Here is a 24,672-nt window from a genome sequence, read left to right as displayed (position 1 = left end):
ATTATTTATAAAATCTTTGTGAAGCCTTTGGTTACTTTAGCATTCATTGTTTTATGCTATATAATGACTGATGTACAAAGATACATGCATATGTTTAATTAGCATAATTACAAATGTATGTATTGTTTCATTGGTCAGTTATGTAAACAAACTTACTTGAGCAATTTATAGAATCCTCAATATTAACTTTGAACTGAATTACCTCACATAATAAAGTTTCACTAATTTCTACACAACTTGTTTACATCAGACTTCCAGTTACACATTTTGAAAATTCCTCTGTAAGATCAGTTGATCTAACTGGCTGAACTTGATCACATGGTATTCCCAGTCTGATGCTAATTGTTTTCTGATGTGTTTAAAATCCTTAGAAAATGACAGAGTTATTTTCCAGAGTTAAATGACCAGAATTTTTTCTAAGTGCTACATTTCCGCAGTGTCCGTGAACATTCCATGAACATTTTGAAAGATGTCCAGAGTAATTTCCAGAGATGTCCGTGGAAAATATTTGCAATCACTCTGGACATATGATATAACAGGTGACTTTTCCATACTATTCCATGGAAAGTACCTACTTTCCATGGAAGCATGGAAAGTACCTACTTTCCATGGAAGTTTTGCATTTGTCCGCAGTTTTTCCAGTCATTCTGGAATATGTACAGCCGGGGTCACTCCTGTGACAGTTCTAGTTAACACAGACTCAAGCTGTTGTGCAATATTCATCCACCACTGTAGTCATTAAACACTCCAGTGACAGTTCTTGACAGATTAAAATATTTTTAGTACACAGGTGTAAAATCATAAAATACAGGTCAAGTTCGATTTAGATTGCACCTTCTTTAGCCTTGTCTTTCTTATGGTTGCCATTCTTCTGTGACAAGACGTATTGTGGGGGTATGAGTCACTCCTGTGTCAGTTCTAGTTATTCTAAAAAGTGGAGATTTTTGTATAATCCATCAAAGTGCTCTGTTGTAGTATTTAATGAAAGTAAAAGCGAGTACAATCAAAACCAGCGTGAATGGAAGCTTGGTACTAGAAACTATCAATGAAGTCGAACAATATACTCATTTAGGTGTAAATTGCAATAAATACATGTGCCCATCTAACTCTGTTCATGAGGCAAACAATAAACTATGTGGTACACAGTTGAGCATAATGAATAACTCTATTAACCAAAATGGAATCAATCCGTCTACTTGGGCTTCCATCTATAAGTCAGCGATCATTCCAAAAGCACTGTTTGGTTGTGAGCTATGGAGCAATTTATCAAAATCCAGTCTGTTCCAATTGAGCGTAGCCATAGGTTCTTTGTGAAACTTGTTCAAAATCTTCTGCCATATGCCAACACTGATATATCACTGAGCTGCATTGGACTCCATTCTGTTGAAACGGAGATAGACTGTAAAAAGTTACAATTTCTTGGCCAGCTTTGTCGGCTACCAGAAAATTACCTTGCAAAAAAAGTATTTGTCAAACAGCTAGTTCACTTTTTCAATGATGAAAGACAAGTTTATGGATTTATTCCAGACACCCACAGAGTCCTTCAAAAGTACGGCCTAAATGACGTGTTAATAACATACTTAAACACAGCTAAGTTTCTGTCAAAATACCAATGGAAGAACATTCTGAGAGTCCACATATACCAGAGCCTACAGGTTAATGTAATGTTCACGGATGGTAAAATCAGCTGTGGATCTTAAGCCAACAAAATCCGTCCTTAAAATTCAAGTGCTCGTCAGCAGTGAAAATAATAGTAAACATACTATCATATAACAGTACTACGGTTTGCACACTGTGTGACAGGCAATGCGACAATTCTACCATGCATGCGATCTTGTTTTGTCATGAAAACGAGCATCTAAGTAAAATCTCTTTGGAAGAACTTCCTGTCTATTGCAGGCATAGGAAATTACATAGAAATGATATCAAAAGATCCCCAATCTCAAATATTTGATCTTTTGTTAGGATTGCCGGACTACCAAGTTACTGTAGCCACTCGTGAACAGAATAAGCATGTCGCTATAAGTCTTTGGCATACGATGGTCTACAGGTTGTATAGATATAAGTCACTGTGAGTGCTGTAATTATTTGCACTATGATATACTGTCATGTGACATCAGACGATATGTTTTTAACCAGGTTTTCAACAAAAACCCGAGTTATTAGATTGGGGTAGATGTCGGTCGGGCGGGCGGGCGGCGGCGGCGTCAAACTGGTGTTTCCGGTCAATAACTTTTGTTTCGGTAAAGATATTTGAATAAAACTTGGTATGTATGTAGCTTATATCAAGACAAAGGCTGGGATTGATTTTTGGGTCAAGGTCAAGGTCACTGTTACTTAAAATAGAAAAAGGGTTTCCGGTCAGTAACTTTTGTTTCGGTAAAGATATTTGAATAAAACTTGGTATGTATGTAGCTTATATCAAGACAAAGGCTGGGATTGATTTTGGGGTTTCTGGGGTCAAGGTCAAGGTCACTGTTACTTAAAATAGAAAAAGGGTTTCCGGTCAATAACTTAACTTAGGAATGAGCTATCATGATGAAACTTGGTGTATAGAAAACTTGTATAAAGTTGTAGCTTGGGATTGATTTTGGGGTTTCTGGGATCAAGGTCAAGGTCATTGTTACTAAAAATAGGGTTAGGGTTAGGTTAGGGTTAGGGTTAGCATATCTTCTACATGCATGGAGGGATTTTGATGAAAGTTGGCACAATTGTTCACCATCATGAGACGGAGTGTCATGCGCAAGAACCAGGTCCCTAGGTCTAAGGTCAAGGTCACACTTAGAGGTCAAAGGATACAAGAATGAAAACTTTGTCCAGAGCATATCTTCTTAATGCATAGAGGGATTTTGATGTAACTTGGCACAATTATACACCATCATGAGATGAAGTGTCTTGCGCAGTTCCCTTCTTTAGAATTACTTCCCTTTGTTGTTACTATAAATAGCTTATATTGTAACTTTTTCATTACTAGATGTAGGGAAAAATCGAGACCACTTTTCTGTAGTACAGCATGCATGTTACATCCAATTTTGAGGTGTATTTTGACCAATCTCTACCTGGTAAGGATTTCTGTGTGGACTTACAATTTTTTTTTTTTGTATTTTTTTTTTTTTTTTAAGATTAACTTCCCTTAGTTTTTACTATAAATAACTTATATTGTAACTTTTTTATAATTGACCATAGGGAAAAACCAAGACCACTTTTCTGTGGTACAACATAGTTGTTACTTTCTAATTTTAGGTGTATTTTAAGGTATCTCTACCTGGTAAGGAGTTTTTTTGTGGACTTAGAAAAACAAAAGAATTACAATGATTACTAAACAACCACAAAATTAAAATTACATCTGCAAATACAGGTGCTAGAGTAAAGAAATTTGCTGTGACGGGCATATATTGTGACATTCTGGCACTCTTGTTTATTCTTATGAAAAGTGTTGAAAACCTGGTTTCGTGGCATTGCCGCGTTTCTTGTATATAACATAGATACTGATTCATCATAAAGGGAAATACCAGATTTGGCTAAAAAATAATTTTTCTTTTAAATTGAAGTTTGGTCATATTATGAACATTAGAATATGAATTTTTGTTTCTAACATATTTTAAAAGTTCCAAATCAAGAAAAAAAGATGACCGCGTCGGGAATGGAACCCTGGGCCGCGGCGGCAATAAAGACATTTGCCCGTCGTCATAACCAATAGCGATATAGCTGAAGTAGTGAATAATGACTTCAAAATATAGATATTTATAATGGAGACAGTTTACCTGGAGTAAAAGTGTGACAAACGCTTTTCGATTTTCATCGCAAAAAGTAGTAAAAACAGCAAATTCTCATGTGTTTCCGTAACATAAAGTTTGTCAGTAATTAAGTTTTAAACCATCTTAAGAAATATAGCATTTATTTCAAGATATCTAAAAAAAAAAAAATTTAGTTGTTGTCGAACGATCTGGAGGCATGCTGCTCTAAAGTAAATCCGCATGAACACTCCAATTGGAATTTTAACCATATTGTTACCGTTTATTTTTGTGTATTATATTCATGCAGTACTATCTAATATGATGGATTGTAATAAAGCTTGCTATCCTTTTTGTATTCTTCGTTTCATTTCGGAAGGCTGCGTGTCGGGATATCTCAACCATACATCATTTGTATTAACTGCAAATATACCTTAATCAAGTATTTATTTCACATTATCTTTAACGTGCAGTAATCAAGTTTACTGAATTCTGTTGATTAGTTATAACATTAACTGAAGCTTTGTGATATGCTGTCTATGTTTATGTTATTTTGTTCTATTTTGATGCAATTATGTTTGTATGTATATCTGTAATTGTTGATAGCTCTCCTTGTTGGAAGTAATAAAGAATCTATCTATTCAAGATATAATTACTGTTCAATGGCTATTTACCATTCTTGCTTCATAATAGTTAACAACATGCCGCATAAGGGTTTGACTTATCAGACGCAGAGCAAACATTTGGTGCTAAATCCAATCTTGTAAACAAATATATCCACGATATCATCAGTAGTTAAAATAAAAATACTCACTCTTAAAGTCAACTGCCGCGGTGGCTGAGAGAGTATTTTTATTATAACCACTGGTGATATCCTCTGTGTGCCAGCTCTGTTTGTAAATTTCTGTGCGCAACATCAAGCTCAGATCTATTCTTGTATTCCTTGGACAAGCAGTTTGTGTTGAAACGCTTGGAGTTGTTTGTTTTTTGGTGTGTGCAGAGCTCCCATCTTGAATTTTTGTGCGAATGACGTCATTCAATTATGCGTCTTTCCGAGTTATTACGAACTGTCTTTGGAAAGACCTGCTGATTAAATATGTAAACACTTGCAGTACATGTAGTTTGTCATCCATACAAAATACTAAACAGCGTTTTGCGGCGATTATTTTTCAAAGGATAGTGTCAACATAGACCAAATATATGCTGTTTCTGTACCATTTAGGGAGCTCTACAATTTGACAATGATTGTGGTCTTCTTTCTAAGGAAAATAATGCTATTTCAGAGAAATAATAGAACTTTAAATAAACTTCTTCTCATCAACCACTTGATGGACCAGTAGCAGCATTATAAGGTCCTCTTCAACTTTGTTCAGATGGGGGAGCTTTAAACCACTTAAGGGCCACTAGAGCTGAAAATATAAATACCTTCAAATAACTTCTTCTCATGATCTGCTGATGGATCTTCATCAAAATTGGTCTGTAGTATCATTGTAAGGTCTTCTTCCAAATTTATTCAAATGGGGGTGCTCAGCCCCTTTCAAGGGTGGGTTGAGTTAAAAATAGATATATCTTTAAACAAACTTCTTCTCATCCATGGACCATTTGATGGCTCTTTATCAAACTTTATCTCTAGCATCATTGTAACTGGTGCGCTCCCAAATTTATTCAAATGGAGCACATGGCCCCTTTTATATGCCATTAGAGATAAAAATAGAAATACCTTTAAACGACTTATCATGAACTATGTAATAGAACTTCATGAAACTTGGTCTGTAGCAATGTTGTTTTAAGGGCCACAAATTTATGTTAAACACAGTTGTTATCGTTCATTCTAATATGCTTGTCTCTGTTTAAACACGCTTACACTAGAATGACGTCACGTTAACGTGCTGTGACATCAAAGTTTTTCTTGCAACTAAGAAAGAGTGCTACTATATTTTATCTACTGTTTTAGATTAAAGGCATATTAGAATTGAAATAATTTATAGCAAAGCCGTGTTTTAACACTATTTATACACTCAGGTGGTAATATGTCGTAAAAAAAATTATTACGCCCGACGTATAACCGCCTATAGTGCATAATGTTAAAGCACTCTTTTGCTATAAATTATTTCTTAATTATTCTGTGTGTCAGACATATATTCAAGGTCAAACAGTCAAGGTGAGGGATTTGAATGTTTCAAATTTTACTGAACTTCTATACCAGGTTTTATGTTCACTCATTTTAAGCTTCACAATACAATGTATATGGAGATCTTTCCTAATCTACCTGGTGTCATCATACATGCAGGCGTAGGTATGTTTCTTCTGCCTGTTTTCAAATAATCTGTTATAATTTGTGTTATAACAGCATTAATAAGTGCTTCCTGTAAGTCGCTTTTGTTTTATTTTTAGATGACACCTCACAATGTGAGAGTAACAGTAGCATTTCCTCCAGATACAGATACTCCTGGTTTTCAGCAAGAATTGCAGGGGAAGGTGACACATTACAGTATTTCTTTTGGAAGAATATTTTGAAAATTTCTAATAATAAAGTCACTTTAAAATATGATAAACCTAGCCTTGTGTGTAACACATTTAATACTTCTTGGAAAATTTGATGAAAAGTTATTGCAAGACTAAAATATTTACATCTCAAAAATATTTTTGAAAGAATAAAGGCCTGAAAACTTTTGACTAAATGATAAATGCCAGCTTTAATCCTTATAGAGATTTGGCATTGAAGATACTGAATCAAGTCAGAGGCTTTGTTTTAATTGCAGCCAAAAGAGACAATATTGATATCTGAGACTGCTGGATTGCTGAAACCACAACATGTTGCACAAACAATACTCAAAGATTCACTGGTAAATTATACACATTTCATATTTTTTCAAGTACTTTTTAGCTTTAATACCTGAGCCAAAGGCTCATGGTGAGCTTTTGTGACCGCTCATTGTCTGTTGTGCGTCGTCCGTTGTGGGTCCGTCAACATTTTCTAAAAAAAATCTTCTGCTAGAAAACCGCTGGGCAGAATTACACCAAACTACACAGGAATGATCCTTGGGTGGCCCCCTTTCAAAATTATTCAAAGAATTGAATTCCATGCAAAAACTTTTAAAAATTTCTTGTCTTAAACCTCAAGGTGTAAAGCCTTGATATTTGGCGTGTGACATCATCTTTTGGTCCTCTATCAAAATTGTTTAAATTATGCCCCTGGGCTGAAAAAAGGTCCCGCCTTGGGGGCCACAAGTTTTACATAGACTTATATAGGAAAAAAACTTTAAAAATCTTCTTGTCTACAACCACAAGACCTAGGCCTTTGATATTTTGTATGTAACATTGCCTTGTAGTCCTCTACCATAATTTTTCAAATTATGCCCCTAGGGTGAAAAGAGGCCCTGCCCTGGGGGTCCCAAGTTTTACACAGACTTATATAGAAAAAATCTAAAAAAGAAAAACTTCTTGTCTGATAGTTCAAGGCCCAGGCCTTTGATATTTGGTGTGTAGCATTGCCTAGTGGTCCTCTACCAAAATTATTTAAATTATGTCCTGAGGTGAAAAGAGGCCCTGCCCTGGAGTCCAAAGTTTTACATAGTCTTATATAGGAAAAATCTTTAAAAATCTTCTTGTATGAAAGTTTAAGGCCTAGGCCTTTGATATTTCATATGTAGGATTGCTAGTGGTCCTCTACAAATTATGCCCCTGTGGTGAAAAGAGGCCCCGCCCTGGGGGTCCTAAGTTTTACATAGACTTATATAGGAAAAATAAACTTTAAAATTCTTCTTGTCTGAAAGTTCAAGGCCTATGCCATTGATATTTGGTATATAGCATTGCCTAGTGGTTCTCTAGTAATATTGTTCAAATAATGCCGCTGGGATGAAAAGAGGCCCCCCAGGGGTCACTTGTATATGAGTTATGTAGGAAAAATTACTTCAAAAATTATCTGATCATATTTCATAGACTATTTAATTATAATTACCTGAAGTGATTAGGGGTCATCTAACCGTGACCTTGACCTACTGACCTACTTTTTTAGCTCGACTATTCATAGAATAGTAGAGCTATTGGACTCGCCCATGCGTCGGTGTCCGCGTCGGCGTCCGGATTTGGTTAAGTTTTTGTATGTAAGCTGGTATCTCAGCAACCACTTGTGGGAATGGATTGAAACTTCACACACTTATTCACTGTGATAAACTGACTTACATTGCACAGGTTCCATAACTCTGTTTTGCTTTTTTAAAAAATTATGCCCCTTTTTTGACTTAGAAATTTTTGGTTAAGGTTTTGTATGTAAGCTGGTATCTCAGTAACCACTTGTGGGAATGGATTGAAACTTCACACACTTATTTACTGTGATAAACTGACTTACATTGCACAGGTTCCATAACTCTATTTTGCTTTTTTACAAAATTATGCCCCTTTTTCGACTTAGAATTTTTTGGTTAAGGTTTTGTATGTAAGCTGGTATCTCAGTACTCACTAATAGAAATGGATTGAAACTTCACACACTTGTTCACTGTCATGATCTGACATGCCCAAAGCAGGTCCCATAACTTTATTTTGCTTTTTTACAAAATTATGCCCCTTTTTCAACATAGAAATTTTTGGTTAAGTTTTTGTATGTAAGCTGGTATCTCAGTATCCACTAATGGGAAAGGATTGAAACTTCACACACTAGTTCACTGTCATGAGCTGATAAGCACTATGCAGGTTCCATAACCCTATTTTACTTTTTTACTAAATTATGCCCCTTTTTCGACTTTCTTATTCATTCAAGCGACAAGGCTGTTAAATAGTCGAGCGTTGCTGTCCTCCGACAGCTCTTGTTGTTTTTAGCTCCCCTGTCACAAAGTGACAAGGTGAGCTATTGTGACCGCTTGATGTCCGTCTTCCGTTGTCAGTCGTCTGTCGTGCGTCAACAATTTCTAAAAAAGTCTTCTTCTTGAAAACCACTGGGCAGAATTACACCAAACTTCACAGGAATGATCCTTGGGTGGTCCCCTTTCAAAATTGTTCAAAGAATTGAATTCCATGCAGGACTCTGGTTGCCATGGCAACCGAAAGGAAAAACTTTAAAAATGTTCTTCTCAAAAACCAGAAGTCCTAGAGCTTAGATATTTGGTGTGACGCATTGCCTAGTGGACCTCTACCAAATTTGCCCAAATCATGACCCCTGGGTCAAAATTGACCCCGCCCCAGGGGTCACTTGATTTTTACAAAGGACAATTTTAAAAAATCTTCTTCTCAAAAACCAGAAGCCATAGAGCTTAGATATTTGACCTGTAGCATTGCCAAGTGGACCTCTACTAAATTTGATTCAAATCATGAATCCGGGGTCAAAATTGACCCCGCCCCAGGGATCACTAGATTTTACATATGAAAATCTTCAAATAATTTCTAAAAATAAACCAGAAGGCCTAGAGCTTAGATATTTCACATGTAGCATTGCCTGGTGGACCTCTACAAAATTTGTTCAAATTATGACCCCCGGGTCAAAATTGACCCCGCCCCAGGGGTCACTTGATTTTACATAGGAAAATCTTAAAAAATCTTCTTCTCAAAAACCAGAAGCCCTAGAGCTTAGATATTTGACCTGTAACATTGCCTAGTGGACCTCTACTAAATTTGTTCAAATCATGACCCCGGGGACAAAATTAACCCCGCCCTAGGGGTCACTTTATTTTACATAATTTCTAAAAATAAACCAGAAGGCCTAGAGCTTAGATATTTGACCTGTAGCATTGCCTAGTGGTCCTCTACAAAAATCATGACCCTCGGGTTCAAATTGGCCCCGCCCCATGGGGTTACTTGATTGTACATAGAAAAATCTTCAAAATTTTCTAAAAATATCCATGAAATCACTAGGTCAAACATGTTTACACTGTTATGGTGTACTATGGTGTGTTTCTCAGGAGAGCGACCTAGGGCCATCTTGGCCCTCTTGTTTAAGATACAGCCTTGAAATTTGGGTGACATGTACAGTTTTGCTCACTGATCTTAAAACTGACTTTCAGTGACCATAAATGTGACCTTCTGCCTACTTTCTTAATATTTTAGCATCAGTTTGACATTTAAAACATGTTCACACAACTGGGAAAAGATTTCAATACTTACTTACATTTGACTTTCTTACCTGATCTCTTACACTTGTCAATGTAGCTCACATTACTCAGGTGAGCAATCCAGGGTCATCATGATCCTCTTGTTCTATGATTTTCTTTTATTCTCATAAACAGAAAGGTGAATTCATTAGTTACCAGGGTTTAGATGGCTGGATGTTGGCAAATATCAGTGTTGGTATGTCACCTGCAACATCCTTGTACACAGTCATGGAACAGGTACTCTTTGTTCATTTACATTTACAGTACATTAACACCTTTAAAACATAGAGAAGCTCATAGTTTTTCTGCTCTTTAACTGTTCTGGAATATCACTCCATGAGTGTACTGACCTCAGACTAGAAACATATATTACAAAAAGACTACAGTAAAAAATAAAAGGTAATGGTAGGTTTCCCGAAACAGAGAGCTTTCCAAACACAGCCATATAGCCATGCATCGTAAAGTAAAACTTGGTTATAGCGAACTTGTCAGGCAGGAGATATTTTTCCTAATAGAACTTTATATCCGTAAAATGAATTCTTCATATTCAAGGTCACTTAACGAACACTTTATTACATCTAAATGGTATGATTCAAACACATTGTAAACTATCTGCGACTTGTATGCAACTCGTACATCTACACTTTCATATGTAATATATTCGCAGATGCTGTAAAGGTAACATTTTCCATTTATTCCAGAATAAGACTAAATTTTGGCTGTACAGAAAATGTATTGTTGTTGCTTGTTCTAAATATAATTTCAATCATTTTTAGGTTGAAACCACGAAGCGGTTGAAACCTATTATAACCAAATTCTGAATACTGCTAGAATTCGGTAATGACAGTTTTCACTGAAACAGATTAATCCACCGTTCTATTTCCGCACTACTTTTATTGATTATTTACGAGTATACCGGCCGCTTATCTCTCTACATAATTTCTATGTAAAAGTTCCTGGTCAGGTTTAACAATCATTTCAGTGCACATGATAAAAGAAAATATATCAAATTATACATCTTTGAAAAGCTCAGATCGTAAGCTTTCTAATGGTGGTATGACTTTAGAAAATCAAAAGAGAAACTATGACACACTTGCAGATTAAAAATAGCAAAAACTATAGATTTTAGCGTAAAGTGACGTTTATATCAAGGCTCTGACCTCCGGATTTTTGCTTTATGAACATTAGAATATGAGTTTTTGTTTCTAAATTTTTTTTAAAAAATGCCAAATCAAGAAAATAAGATGACCACGTCTGGAATCGAACTAGGATCGCTAGGACAATAAAGAAGTTTTCCGGCTTTAGTGTTTAAAGCTTGTTAAATATAGATATTTATATTAAATCGAGACAGTTTACGTTGAGAGAACGCTTTTCGAATTTCATTGTAAAAAGTAGTAAAAACAACTAATTCTCATGTGTTTCCGTAACATATAGTCTGTCAGTAATTAAGTTTCAAAGCATTCTTAAAGGGAAAGGCAATGTTGTTCTAATATAATTTTGTCAGCTGGGATTTTTTAAATCATTTAAAGAAGTGAAAGAATTTTCAAAATCGGGAGTAAAAATGAGACAGTTATGAGCATTTACATATTTGGTCAAATTGGCAGCCATTTTGTTTCCATGGCAACAAAAAACAAAATGGCGGATTTATTAAATTTTTAAATACACATTTGAACTGCATTTACTTATAACTGTAAATAATTTCTCTACATTTTTCCAGCTATAAGGAAAGAAATTATCATGTTTTACACCTTACACTCAAGAAACATAATAAAAAAATTATAAAAATCAGTCTTTTAAAAGGTCATTTGCTAAATAAAGTATTCAGCAGTGTGTAAATGATGTCATAAACACACTAAAATGGATGCATCTATTATCAGCCATTTTCTTAAATTTCAAACTGCCATATCTTTTTCAGTAGTTGTCCGATTTTAAAAATTCTTTCAGCGTTATGAAAGGCTTGATGATGGCTTTCATATAAATAAAACTTACTTTCAGGCTTTCCTTACCTTTTAAGAAATACAGCATTTATTTCCAGATATCTAAAAATCTTCTCTTTTTTGTTGTCGGAAGATCTGGAGGCCAGTGCTTTTAACTGTTAAATTTGAATATATAATATTTCTATTATCTATATTCTCTTTGTGAATATTTGTGTTTTTAATGAAACAGACACTGTATTTCTCATTGGTATCATTATAGTAAATTTTTTATTAAACCGATATAGGGTTGCCTTACCCAGCTCGTCAGTGTGTTTCAAGACACTTAATGGTTTTAGTCAGAGCAAATTTTAAAGTTTATAACAAAACATGGATGCAAATGGTTTGAATGTTATACTGTTTCATTGAAGTGATTTGAGCTGTTACAGCGGAGTGGTTTATTGCACATCAAATGCGGGTTTCAACCTGTCTGTGCTGTCAGTGCTTTGATTGTATAGAATAAACAGAAAATTAATTAGTTTTTTACATGAATATGGTTTTTATTTTCATCTGGTGGTATGAAAAAAAAAACATATTTCACTTGTGGCTACGCCATTCATGAAATATTTTATTTTCATACCATTTGATGAAAACAAAAACCATATGCATGAAAAAACTTGAATATTCTTCTATATATTTAGACATTGCCAATCTGGACATATCAGTATATTTAGAGAATCGCTATTTTTGTCACCTGTAAATAGGTATTACATATTGAAAAGATAAATGTTTATACCAAGTTGTGACCAGTATTGTTCATGAATTTAAGCATTTTGAAACCTCTGTTGTACAGTGTATTATTGTATTTCCAGTTTCTGTTGATGGGACTTCTGCGTGTTATAGGCCTGTTCTATCTAGCAAGTTTTGACAGCATAGTGCTCAAATGTAAGAAAGAAAGAGAGGAAGACAAACAGAAGAAATCCTAGTGTACACACTCAGTCTCTATTGAATGTTTTAACTCACACTGGTGTTTTTATCTCAATGACCGAAATTTAGCTCTGATGTATCCATGCTCCATGATTTAACTTACACATTGGAGTTTTAAGACTTTTGTGAACGCTCAAAGTCTGTCATGTGTCCTTCAACATTTTCTAAAAAAGTCTTCTTCTTGAAAACCACTGGGCAGAATTGCACCAAACTTTACAGGAATGATCCTTGGGTGGCCCCCTTTCAAAATTGTTCAAAGAACTGAATTCCATGCGGAACTCTGGTTGCCATGGCAAACGAAAGGAAAAACTTCAAAAATCTTCTTGTCCAAAACCACAGTTCATAGGGCTTTTATATTTGGTATGTAGCATTATCTAGTGGTCCTCTACCAAGATTGTTCAAATTATTTCCCTAGGGTCAAATATGGCCCCGCCCTGGGGGGGTCACATGCTTTACATAGACATATAGGGAAAACTTTAAAAATCTTCTTGTCCAAAACCACAGGTCCTAGGGCTTTGGTATTTGGTGTGTAGCATCATCTAGTGGTTCTCTACCAAGATTGTTCAAATTATCCCCAATTATCCCCCTAGTGTCAAATATGGTCCTGCCCTAGGGGTCACATGGTTTACATAGACTTATATAGGGAAAAACTTTGAAAATCTTCCTGTCAAAAACCACAGGGCCTAGGGCTTTGATATTTAGTATGTAACATCATCTAATGCTCCTCTACCAAGGTTGTTCAAATTATGCCCCTGGGTGTCCCAAGTTTTTACACAGACTTGTATAGGAAAAAACAGGGCTCACACTGGCCTCCGAAAAATAATAGCCAACTTTTGAACCTATAAAAAAAAAATAGCCAAAACTGACGTGCAGTTTTGCCTGAAATGTTTATAATTAAAAAGAAAATATATTAACTTGTATGTTTTCTTGATTGGCTTTGAAAAGTTGTAAGCCCCAACAGGGGTGTGGGAATTGGGGATTCAGGGAAATTACCTCATAATATTGGGGGTGGGCTCCCCTATTAATGTTTTCTAAGATAAGACCTTAAAATGCTACATTCTTATGGATTCTGAAGGCATTTACTGGACACATATTTAGCTCGTGTAAGGCTGCTGAAATGATTGATACTGCCTGACATTGTTTAATGGGCACTGGCTCAAGCGCCATTCATGCACACACAGTATGGGCACAGTTGCACACAAGGGAAAATTTTGAGTATCAATCATGTTTATACATTTTCTTTTTATATATCAAAGATGTTTTCATGATTTTTTGACCACAACTGCACTTATATTGCCAAAAAAATACTAAACAATCGGGTCGCGAAAATACATGATATTTGGCACACTATTGAATTACAGCTTTTTGTCAACAAGGTTTTGGTGCTTTTTTCAATAAATACTAACTTTTCATGTGTTTTAGAACGTTTTTACTTACGCTATTGACAGTATGCAGGCAGATCTGTTTGTTGGTTTTTAGCTCACCTGAGCACAAAGTGCTCAGGGTGAGCTATTGTGATCGCTCACTGTCTGGCGTCCGTCCGTCTGTCCACACTTTCCTTTAAACAACATCTCCTCCTAAACCGCTAAGCAAATTTCATCCAAACTTCACAGGAATGTTCCTTGGGTGAAGCTCTACAAAATTTGTTCAAAGAATTGAATTCCATACAGAACTCTAGTTGCCATGGCAACCGAAAGGAAAAACTTTAAACATCTTCTTCTCAAAAACCAGAAGCCCTAGAGCTTAGATATTTGGTGTGAAGCATTGCCTAATGGACCTCTACCAAGTTTGTTCAAATCATGACCCCGGGGTCAAAATTGACCCCGCCCCAGGGGTCACTTGATTTTACATAGGAAAATCTTAAAAAATCTTCTTCTCAAAAACCAGAAGGCCTAGGTCTTAGATATTTGACATGTAGCATTGCCTAGAAGACTTCTACAAAATTTGTTCAAATCATGACCCCTGGGGTCAAATTGACCCCGCCCCATTGGGTTACTTGATTGTATATAGAAAAATCTTTGAAATTTTCTAATAATAAACCAGAAAGCCTAGAGCTTAGATATTTGACATGTAGCATTGCCTAGTGGACCTCTACAAAATTTGTTCAAATCTTGACCCCCTGGGTCAAAATTGACCCCACCCCAGGGGTCACTTGATTTTATATAGGAAAATCTTCAAAAAATTTCTAAAAATAAACCAGAAGGCCTAGAGCTTATGTATTTGACATGTAGCATTGCCTAGCGGACCTCTACAAAATATGTTCAAATCTTGACCCCACAGGGTCAAATTTACCCAGCCCCAGGGGTTACTTGATTGTACATAGGGAAATCTTCATAAATTTGCTAAAAATAAACCAGAAGGCTTAGATCTTAGATATTTGATATGTAACATTGCCTAGTAGACTTCTACAAACTTTATTCAAATCATGACCCCCGGGGTAAAATTGACCCCGCCCCAGGGGTTACTTGATTGATCATCGGAAAATTTTCAAAAAAAATTCTAAAAATCATCAGTTTGACATTTGAAACATGTGGCTCATATTACTCAGGTGAGCGATCCAGGGTCATCATGACCCTCTTGTTTAAGCTTGCCCGTATCGGCCATGTTACTAAAAATAGAAACAAGACTGGGTTTCCCGAATATTTCAACATGTACATTCGCGTTCTTTTCAAATTCTGGAAAATTGAAAAACTTTGAGATTTTCTCACTTCAAATAAAAAATTGCCAGTACAAATTGGTTTAAGTGTCGTCTCCTGACTATTATTTATGCAGATATTAAATAAAATAATCGCCAGTTCATGTCGCCGAAATGAAAAAATATTCGCCATTTAAATAAAATAATTGCAAATGGCGATAATGGCGACCACAAGACCTAGGCCTTTGATATTTGGTATGTAGCATTGCCTGGTGGTCCTCTACCAAGATTGTTAAAATTATTACCCTGGGGTAAAAGGAGGCCCCGCCCCGGGGGTCCCAACTTTTTTCATAGACTTGCCCTACTGACCTACTTTTTTGTTTTTAGCTCACCTGAGCACGAAGTGCTCAAAGGTGAGCTTTAGTGATCACCCTGTGTCCGGCGTCCGTCGTCGTCCGTCGTCCGTCCGTCCGTCCGTCGTCAACAATTTGACTGTTAACACTCTAGAGGTCACATTTTTGGCCCAATCTTAATGAAACTTGGTCAGAATGTTACCCTCCATAAAATCTTGGACGAGTTCGATATTGGGTCATCTGGGTTCAAAAACTAGGTCACCAGGTCAAATCAAAGGAAAAGCTTGTTAACACTCTAGAGGTCACAATTTTGACCCAATCTTAATGAAACTTGGCCAGAATGTTACCCTCCATAAAGTCTTGGACGAGTTCGATATTCGGTCATCTGGGGTCAAAAACTAGGTCACCAGGTCAAATCAAAGGAAAAGCTTGTTAACACTCTAGAGGTCACATTTTTGGCCCATTCTTAATGAAACTTGGTCAGAATGTTACCCTCCATAAAATCTTGGATGAGTTCGATACTGGGTCATCTGGGGTCAAAAACTAGGTCACCAGGTCAAATCAAAGGAAAAGCTTGTTAACACTGTAGAGGCCGCATTTATGACTATATCTTCATGAAACTTGGTCAGAATGTTAATATTGATGATCTTAAGGTCCAGTTTGAATCTGGGTCATGTAGGATTAAAAACTAGGTCACCTGGTCAAATCAAAGGAAAAGCTAGTTAACACTGTAGAGGCCACATTTATGACCATATCTTAAAGAAACTTGGTCAGAATGTTTATCTTGATGCTCTTTAGGTCAAATTTAAACCTGGGTCAGCTTCGGTCAAAAACTAGGTCACTAGGTTAAATCAAAGGAAAAGCTTGTTAACACTGTAGAGGCCACATTTATGACTATATCTTCATGAAACTTAGTCAGAATATTAAACTTGATGATCTTTAGGTCAGGTTTGAATCTGGGTCATGTTGAGTTAAGAATTAGGTCATGGGGGCAAATCAAAGGAAAAGCTTGTTAACACTCTAGAGGCCACATTTATGACTGTAACTTCATGAAACTTAGAATGTTAAACTTGATGATCTTTAGGTCAAGTTCAAATCTGGGTCATGTTGGGTCAAAAACTAGGTCACGGGGTCAAATCAAAAGAAAAGCTAGTTAACACTGTAGAGGCCACATTTATGAACATATCTTGATGAAACTTGGTCAGAATGTTAATCTTGATGATCTTTAGGTCAATAGGTCAGGTGAGCGATACAGGGCCTTCATGGCCCTCTTGTTTAAGGTACAGCCTTGAAATTGAAATTTGGATGACAAATACAGTTTTGCACACCGATCTTGAAACTGACTTTCAGTGACCATGAATGTGACCTGCTGACCTACTTTCTTAATATTTTAGCATCAGTTTGACATTTGAAACATGTAGCTCATATTACACAGGTGAGCGATCCAGGGTCAACATGACTTTCCAGTTTTTGTCAGCAACAACTTGAATTTAGCGAAACTTATAATTATAGGATATGTTTCACTATCTAGAAGAGATGTGCATATTGTATTTCTGTTCCAGTATTCAGCATAGCATACTATAGTCCCATTTCTTGTCTGGAGTATTCGTCAGTGGGGAGGGAGGTGGGTGTGTGTGGCAGTGTCCAGGTAAGGGTACGAAACTTCACATGTTGCTGATGGATAAATATTGATGGAAAATAAAACATAAAAAAAAAAATCTGGAAGGGGGTGGGGGTGCATGATTGGGGAAGTGGAGCAAAGTGGGGGACTGGTACAATTTTGCATGTTGATAATAATTCATGGAAGGTTTAAGGTTTAAAAAAAAAAACTGGGGAAAAAAACAAAACTTTTTGGGGTGTGGAGGGGGTGTGACCATGGCAGTTGGGATGACTGGGTGTGGGTACACAACTGAAGTTAATAAATCTTCATGGAAAAAAATGAAAGAAGTTCTACCATTTGGTTTGTTATGTACAAATATGTGGATTTTTAAACAATTAAAAGAGTAATAAGCCCAATAACTCAAAAGTTACTAAGAGATCCTGACGAAAATGTTTGTGTATTACCACATAATGGTGATCTTAATTCAATTTAAAGACCCACAACAACCTAGTGATCTACTTTTTCCTCTCGCATGAACTTCATGAAAATCATTCTGATAGTACAGGTATAATACAGCTACAAGATGACAGGTGGACAATTTGGGCCATACCTGAATTAATGTATTTTCACAACTTCATCTGCCAATTCATTCAGTCAATCTCTTCCAAGTATACATAGTTTTAAAAACATAGATAAATAACTATATTATCATGTAGAAACAAAACATGGTCTAAACTCTAACTTGATACATGAAATACTGTGCATATTACTACATTCATTCAAAAAAAATGTGTAGACATTGAGCACATTGTCTTGGCCTAATATATGTCACTGTGAATTTGTTAACAGATACTTATTGAGATATGTAAGAATGATGGTGGTAATATTTGTACAAAAGTACACGAAAATCAAACTAATAGCCACCAGTATGTGGAATTTTCTTCTCATCCTACCCTGAAATCACGAAAATAAGCCGGTCTCGAAAATAAGCCACCATTTCACTACAGGCAAAAAAGGCTCATAAATGAGCTGTGCTCAAAAAATAAGCCGTCCACTTTTTGTATCAGAAATTGTATCAATGACCTTGTTAGGACACCATATAAACATGTAATAGCAATAAAACACACTTGGAATATAAACCACTTAAAATAACGCAACTTGTGTTGATTTTTAAAACCCCAGACAAATTAAAACTTTAGAAGCAATAAAATTCCTGTTAGTCTCAAACACTTCTTGTCATGTCAGTTCTACTAATTAGCAAAACCCGTTTAAATTGATAACACAATGCGGTGTTTTTCATGTATTGTGTAAGTTATTCATACCCTCATAAGTGTATTTGTTTGTTAGGCAAGACAAAACTTTTTAATGGATAATTATCTGTTAGCATCGAATTATTTTCATTAAGAAATTGTTACAAAACAGGTATGTTTGTTCGGGAAAGGGTGGTGTTCGTGTCCGATTTCAGAATAATTTGACACAAATGATAAGCATGGATAGACGATGTGTCATGCGCAAAATCATTTCACTAGCTCAAAGGTCAAGGTCACAGTCCTTGGTTGAACTTAGCCAATTTTCACTAAATATACAGAATACTAAGTTTCTGGTTTTCCTACAATATTTTTGTTGTTGTAAATAAATAGAGCCAAGGATCCTTCTTTTAGTTTGTGAGCAGTACCATGCCTGTGACCCTTGTCATGTTGCGGGGGCATCCGTGTCTGTGACACATTTCTAGTTTTAATATAATTTTTTTTTACACTTTTTCTGTATAGTCAGTCCTATCCCAAACATGGTGTTTATTGACAGTGTTAATTCGGCCTTTTTTTGCTATACTTTTGATATATGAAATACAGTAATAGGCATTAAAAATGTTCAGTTTTTTCCAGACTTTTAATATCCTGTTTGCTATCTGCATTTCTCTGGAAATAATGAATCTTCATAGATCCTTAACACTGTGCATTTTCTGTATTATATGTATAATGTTTTTGAATGTTAAATTACGCCATGCTATTGCATACATTTTGAAGCCATTGTTATGACGTCGTGCTCTGCATGACGTCATCAGCGTTATTCATTGTAAACATTATACTCCAGATGAAGGCATTGAAAGCCAAAAATAGTTTGGAATAAATCTAATAACAGTTTGAAGTTGTTCTTCCATTTTCTATTTTATTACTAGATACTTGGTGAGCCATTTTGACCGGTCATTGTCCGTCGTCCGTCAACATTTGCTTTGTTAACACTCTAGAGGCCACAGTTATGACTCAATCTTTATGAAAAATATTTGTCTTGATGATCTCTAAGTCAAGTTTGAAACTGGGCCATGTTGGGTCAAAAACTAGGTCATCTGGTCAAATCAAAGGAAAAGCTTGTTAACACTCTGGAGGCCACATTTATGACCCTACCTTCATGAAACATGGTCAGAATGTTTATCTTGATGATCTTTAGGCCACGTTGGAATCTGGGTCATGTGGGGTTAAAACTAGGTCACTATTAACACTAGAGACCACATATTAAGTTTGAAACTCATGAGAATTGGTCAGAATGTTTGTCTTGATGACCTCTAGGTCAAGTTAGGATCTGGGTCATGTGGGATCAAAAACTAGGTCACCCAGTCAAATTAAAGGAACAGCTTGATAACACTCTTGAGGCAACATTTATGACCATTCTTCATGAAGCTAGGTCAGAATGTTTATCTTGATGATATTTAGGCTAAGTTCGATCTGGGTCATGTAGGGTCAAAAACTAGGTCACTAGGCCAGATCAAAGGAAAATCTTGTAAACACTCTAAGGGACCACATTTTAAGTTTGAAAGTCATGAGAATTGGTCAGAATGTTTGTCTTGATGATCTTTAGGTCAGGTTCGAATGTGGGTCATGTGGGGTAAAAAACTAGGTCACCCGGTCAAATTAAAGGAATAGCTTTTAACATTAGAGGCCTCATTTATGACCCTACCTTCCTGAAACTTGGTCAGATTTTTAGCTCACATGTCACAAAATGACAGTGTGAGCTTTTGTGATCGCGCAGCGTCCGTCGTCCGTGCGTGCGTGCATCCGTGCGTAAACTTTTGCTTGTGACCACTCTAGAGGTCACATTTTTCATGGGATCTTTATGAAAGTTGGTCAGAATGTTCATCTTGATGAGTTCTAGGTCAAGTTTGAAACTGGGTCAACTGCGGTCAAAAACTAGGTCAGTAGGTCTTAAAATAGAAAAACCTTGTGACCTCTCTAGAGGCCATATTTTTCAATGGATCTTCATGAAAGTTAGTTAGAATGTTCACCTTGATGATATCTAGGTCAAGTTCAAAACTGGGTCATGTACCATTAAAAACTAGGTCAGTAGGTCAAATAATAGAAAAACCTTGTGACCGCTCTAGAGGCCATATTTTTCATGGGATCTGTATGAAAGTTGGTCTGAATGTTCATCTTGATGATATCTAGGTCAAGTTCGAAACTGGATCACAGGCTGTCCAAAACTAGGTCAGTAGGTCTAAAAATAGAAAAAGTTTGTGACCTCTCTAGAGGCCATATTTTTCAATGGATCTTCATGAAAATTGGTCAGAATGTTCATCTTGATGATATCTAGGTCAAGCTCGAAACTGGGTAATGTGCGATCCAAAACTAGGTCATTAGATCTAAAAATAGAAAAACCTTGTGACCTCCCTAGAGGCCATATTTTTCAATGGATCTTCATGAAAATGGGTCAGAATGTTCATCTTGTTGATATCTAGGCCATATTCGAAAGTGGGTCATGTGCGTTCAAAAACTAGGTCAGTAGGTCTAAAAATAGAAAAACCTTGTGACCTCCCTAGAGGCCATATTTTTCAATGGATCTTCATGAAAATTGGTCAAAATGTTCATCTTGATGATATTTAGGCCATGTTCGAAAGTGGGTCATGTGCGGTCAAAAACTAGGTCAGTAGGTCTAAAAATAGAAAAACCTTGTGACCTCCCTAGAGGCCATATTTTTAAATAGATATTCATGAAAATTAGTCAGAATGTTCATTTTGATGATATCTAGGTCAAGTTCGAAACTGGGTCACGTGCTTTCAAAAACTAAGTCAGTAGGTCTAAAAATAGAAAAACTTCGTGACCTCTCTCGAGGCCGTATTTTTCAATGGATCTTCATGAAAATTGGTCAGAATGATCACCTTGATGATATCTAGGTCAAGTTCGAAACTGGGTTGTGTGTGGTCCAAAACTAGGTCATTAGGTCTAAAAATAGAAAAACCTTGTGACCTCTCTAGAGGCCATATTTTTCCATGGATCTTCATGAAAGTTGGTCTGAATGTTCATTTTAATGATATCCAGGTCAAGTTCGAAAGTGGGTCACATGCGGTCAAAAACTAGGTCATTAGGTCTAAAAATAGAAAAACCTTGTGACCTCTCTAGAGGCCTTATTCATCAATGGATCTTCATGAAAATTAGTCAGAATGTTCACCTTGATGATATCTAGGTCAAGTTCGAAAGTGGATGACGTGTGTCAGAAGCTAGGTCATTAGGTCTAAAAATAGAAAAACTTTGTGACCTCTCTAGAGGCCATACTTTTCATGAGATCTTCATGAAAATTGGTCAGAATGTTTACCTTGATGATATCTAAGTCAAGTTCGAAACTGGGCCACGTGCCTTTAAAAACTAGGTCCTTAGGTCAATTAATAGAAAAACCTTGTGACCTCTCTAGAGGCTGTACTTTTCATGAGATCTTCATGAAAATTGGTGAGAATGTTCACCTTGATGGCATCTAGGTCAAGTTTGAAACTGGGTCAAGTGCCTTCAAAAACTAGGTCATTAGGTCAGATAATAGAAAAACCTTGTGACCTCTCTAGAGGCCATATTTTTCAATGGATCTTCATGAAACTTGGTCAAAATTTTTATCTCGATAACTAGGTCAAGTTCAAAACTGGGTCACATGAGCTCAAATACTAGGTCACTATGTCAAATAATAGAAAAAAACGACATCATACTCAGTTCAAAACTGGGTCATGTGGGGACAGGTGAGCGATTCAGGACCATCATGGTCCTCTTGTTTATCTTCAGGGCTCTGGAAATTTGTCGGTTTTGGACTGATTTTTGACTCTTCAGATTGATTCGTGAAGTGAAAAAATGAAAAAAATCGGTCCTGTAAAATGGAGAAAAAATATGTATTTAGGTCTGAAATCTCAATACACGATCACCTGCCAAGCAGTAAACCACGCCATGTACCCGGATAATCTTAACTCTGTCCAGCGACCCTAACTCAGTGCCAACATGGCGGATGTAAAGCCGATACAACTTTGTTTTCTGTGTAATTACGATGTATAAAGGAATGTTTCTGTTGTTATATCTATCTCCATTGATCAAGTGTATATTTATTTCAAAATGTATCATGTTAAATATATCAACCTTTGTGTATTCAGATGGAAAAACGACGAACAAGGCAACTTTTTCAATGAAAACTTTTACAAAAAATCTTTAGAAATACTTCTATGCTTTTGATGCCTCGACTATTTTGTTGTTTGAAAGCAAAGATATACTGCTTTATAGGCCCCTTTACACTATGTTGTTAACCCACTACATGTTGACACGATACATGTTCAAATGTCCTGACAGCGAGAAAATGGATAAAAACCTAACTTTGATTTGATAAAAACCGAACTCGGTTTACATGAGGAATGGATAAAAACCTAACTTAAACGAAATTGTGTGATGGATAAACACCTAACTGAGCGGTATTGTCTTCAAACTTTGTCATTAATTTTAAGATGTTATATGTATGCCCACTACAGTCAAATATTTTTTCATAATTTTAATATTATGCAAATAGCAATGTTTGGAAAAATCTGGATAAACCCTAAAAAATAACTCAGTATAAAAGTCAAAATTATTATATCTACATAAGAAATATTAAATACCACCGATGTTCGAAGTTCTGTAGTCCCCAACCCTCTCTCCCTTTCTCTCTCACACGCACACGCACACACACACGCACACGCACACACACACACACACACACTGTTTCAGAAGACTTGTGTTTGTTTCAAATCTTGTATATCGTATAGTGTAAGAGATTTATAGAGGTGCTAATGGAATATTTTTGATATTGTTTAAATGGGATTAGATTTATGATTATTTATTAAATATGATATTTTCAGACGGTAAATAGGGAAGAAAAGTGTGTGTGTGGTGTGTGTGTGGTGTGGTGGGGTGGGGGAGTGATGCATGGACTGACGGGACAGGGATGTGGGTATCCTTACATTTTTCACTTGTCCACGGACACTTAAAATCCACTTGTCCATAGTCAAATTTCACTTGTCTGATTTGTAATATCAAACCTTCATGAAAGATCGAGTTCTTTATTTAGGACAATGAAAAGAAAAGCATATCACTGTAACTGTGGTAAAATAAAGGCTGTTGAAATATTTGCCTTAACGTTTATAAAAGTCTGAAATCGCGTAAGCAGTGTTCGGGATCTTTTGAGGTCATGCCCGAAACACTGCCCACACAATGGTGCAAAGCCAGATGAATTCAGAGAAAGACTCTTAAAACGTTCCGACTTGTTTTTGTCATACTTGCGATCTCTGTGTGCTTTTGATTTTAATTTGGCTGACTACTGGGTCAAATATTTCCTTTGACAGTGACTTATTATCTCAGCAGTTGGAATTCTACTTACAAACTTGTCATAATACTTTTTAGCTCATCTGATTTTTTAAAAAAAATGATGAGTTATTGTCATCACTTGAGCGGTTGTCGGCGTCGGCGTTGCCTGGTTAAGTTTTATGTTTAGGTCAGCTTTTCTCCTAAACTATCAAAGCTATTGCTTTGAAACTTGGAATACTTGTTCACCATCATAAGCTGACCCTGTATAGCAAGAAACATAACTCCATCTTGCTTTTTGCAAGATTTATGGCCCCTTTTGTACTTAGAAAATATCAGATTTCTTGGTTAAGTTTTATGTTTAGGTCAACTTTTCTCCTAAACTATCAAAGCTATTGCTTTGAAACTTGGAATACTTGTTCACCATCATAAGCAGACCCTGTACATCAAGAAACATAACTCCATCTTGCTTTTTGCAAGAATTATTGCCCCTTTTGGACTTAGAAAATCAGTTTTCTTGGTTAAGTTTTATGTTTAGGTCAGCTTTTCTCCTAAACTATCAAAGCTATTCCTTTAAAACTTGCAACACTTGTTCACCATCATAAGCTGACCCTGTACAGCAAGAAACATAACTCCATCCTGCTTTTTGCAAGATTTATGGCCCCTTTTGGACTTAGAAAATATCAGATTTCTTGGTTAAGTTTTATGTTTAGGTCAACTTTTTCTCTTAAACTATCAAAGCTATTACTTTAAAACTTGCAACTCTTGTTCACCATCATAAGCTGACCCTGTACAGCA

The 24,672-nt window shown here is 36.1% G+C and overlaps 1 protein-coding gene across 1 annotated transcript in view; it reads left to right on the top strand.

Moving 5' to 3' along the window:
* Positions 1–19,446, top strand: part of LOC123549141 (3-ketodihydrosphingosine reductase-like) — a 69,273-nt gene extending 49,827 nt beyond the window's left edge. The window contains exons 3-6 of the mRNA XM_053546773.1: positions 6,129–6,212; positions 6,497–6,580; positions 9,953–10,054; positions 12,603–19,446. Of these exons, the coding sequence (XP_053402748.1) occupies positions 6,129–6,212; positions 6,497–6,580; positions 9,953–10,054; positions 12,603–12,716 (384 nt within the window). The 3' untranslated portion in view covers positions 12,717–19,446. The remainder of the gene's footprint in view (positions 1–6,128; positions 6,213–6,496; positions 6,581–9,952; positions 10,055–12,602) is intronic.
* Positions 19,447–24,672: the final 5,226 nt, after the last annotated feature.

Source organism: Mercenaria mercenaria, chromosome 6 (assembly GCF_021730395.1).
Source record: "Mercenaria mercenaria strain notata chromosome 6, MADL_Memer_1, whole genome shotgun sequence".
Taxonomy (NCBI): domain Eukaryota; kingdom Metazoa; phylum Mollusca; class Bivalvia; order Venerida; family Veneridae; genus Mercenaria; species Mercenaria mercenaria.
Note: the sequence above shows the minus strand (reverse complement) of the source record. Positions and strands in the feature narration are given on the sequence as shown.